This window comes from Dermacentor silvarum, chromosome 1 (assembly GCF_013339745.2).
Source record: "Dermacentor silvarum isolate Dsil-2018 chromosome 1, BIME_Dsil_1.4, whole genome shotgun sequence".
NCBI classification, from domain to species: Eukaryota; Metazoa; Arthropoda; class Arachnida; order Ixodida; family Ixodidae; genus Dermacentor; species Dermacentor silvarum.
The window spans coordinates 320,804,443-320,806,360 of NC_051154.1; the positions used below are offsets into that span (position 1 = coordinate 320,804,443).

Consider the following 1,918-nt stretch of genomic DNA (forward strand, 5'->3'; position numbering starts at 1 on the left):
TCTTATGGCCGGATTCTTCTCCTTGGCTATTATAGTGGCGTTATCCCAATTGATGCAGTGACCGTGATTATCGGCGTGCTCTGCCAGTGCGTTCGACGCTTTCTTGTTGTTGCAGACGTCCCTCTGATGTTCCTTTAATCTTCTGGTGAAGTTGCCAGTTTCGCCGATGTAACTGCAGCTGCAGTCTGCGCATGGTATCTTGTAGACAACACCACGGTAGCTCTTGCTGTCTAATCGATCTTTCACGTTAACAAGCTGATTTCTCAGTTTGTTGGAGGGCATGTGCGCAACGCGAAGGTCATACATTGAAAAGATACGGCTTAGAGCTTCGCTGACCCCAGGAACATAAGGAACGCCGGCGCGTCTTCGGAACGACTTGCCCTGGGATGGCCTGGGATGGAGGACACGATCTTCATTAGTCTTAATAAATTTCTTTGGGTACCCGTTCGTCATTAATTCGCGATGGATTGTCTGAAGTTCTTTCCTGATTTCGTCGTCACTTGAACAGATGCGTGTTGCCCGCGTCACCAGAGAAGAAACAATGGATTGCTTGTGACAAGCTGGGTGGCACGAATTAAAATTTAGGTAGTGTCCGGTATGCGTCGCTTTCCTGTGCACAGCAAACGAGAGCTTATTTCCGGTTCGGCCCACCTGGACGTCGAGGAAGGGAAGACTGCTGTCGCACTCGTATTCTGCGGTAAACTGTATTGCTGCCTCTATCGAGTTGAGAACACGCAGGAGCCGTGGGGCATCATTCTTATTTAGGATTCAGAAGCAGTCGTCCACGTAGCGGACGAATATCTTGGGCGCGGGAGCGAAGTCGGCAAGGGCCTTCTGTTCAACTAGCTCCATGACCAAACTGGCCGTAGTAACGGAGTTGGAAGCCCCCATGGCAGTTCCGTGGATCTGCTTATAACACTGCTTGCGGTAGGTGAAATACGTGTTGCTTAGGCAAAATTCTAGCAGCTCGCAGACGTCCTGTACCTCTAAAGGTGTGCGCTCTGCGAGCGTTTCGTCCGCCAGCAGGACCTTCGTGCACGCCGCTACGGCCAAGTCGACAGGCACGGAAGTGAAGAGCGCTCTGACGTCGAAGGATACCATCACGTCTTCTTCATCCAGGGAAATGTCGCGCACTTTTTCCACGAAAGCTGACGAATTGGCAATGTGCGTTGCTGTTTTTCCGGCGAGTGGGCCCAACACTTGGTGTAGGTAACCCGAAAGTCGGTGCAGCGGCGACCTTGTGAAGTCGACGATGGGCCGCAGCGGAACGCCTGGCTTGTGTACTTTGGGCAGGCCGTAAATTGCAGGTGCAGACCCATTGGTACACAGGAGGCGATAGTAAAGGTGCTTGTGCTGCGGCGGCACGAACTTAAAAATATTGGAGAGTAGCTTCTGCAGTTTCGTTTGAAGGCTTGCCGTGGGATCTTTTTGTATGGTTACGTAAGTATCCCCGTCCAAAAGCAAATCCGCCATCTTCTGATCGTACTCACTTCTGTTGAGTATTACGACGGCATTTCCCTTGTCCGCAGGAAGTATGGCAATGGAGAGGTTGTTTCGGAGGCCCTTGACGACGTCTTTCTCAGCCGGTGAAGGCCGGGCTTGAGGGTCGCGTGTCCGCCACTTGGACAGAACACCGATAGCGCGGGTGCGAGCTTCGTCTCTTACTTCGGAAGGAAGCTGTGCGACGGCTCGCTCCACGGCGCAGACCATTCTCGTCGGGTTGGGTGAGGCACCAGAATTGAAGTTCAATCCCTTGCGTAGAACGGCAGCTTCAGAAGCAGTAAGCTTGTACGAGGACAAGTTGAGAACGGCAGCTTTAGTTTGGGCGGGCTGCTGCGGCCTGAGTGCGTCCAATTTGCTTTCTTGCGACTGTGCAATTGCGTTCCCTTAGCGTCGCCATGAAATTGGCGTGAAGCTG

At 52.6% G+C, this 1,918-nt stretch overlaps 1 protein-coding gene across 1 annotated transcript; it reads right to left on the bottom strand.

The window, feature by feature from the left end:
- Positions 1-768: 768 nt before the first annotated feature.
- On the bottom strand, positions 769-1,710 carry LOC119442777 (uncharacterized). The gene has a single exon (XM_037707799.1). It carries the CDS (start codon positions 1,708-1,710, stop codon positions 769-771), a length of 942 nt encoding a protein of 313 aa, XP_037563727.1.
- Between the last annotated feature and the right edge of the window lie 208 nt (positions 1,711-1,918).

Excerpts from the sequence above, each read along its gene's own strand:
- LOC119442777 (XM_037707799.1), bottom strand. The coding sequence starts at position 1,710 with ATGGTCTGCGCCGTGGAGCGAGCCGTCGCACAGCTTCCTTCCGAAGTA.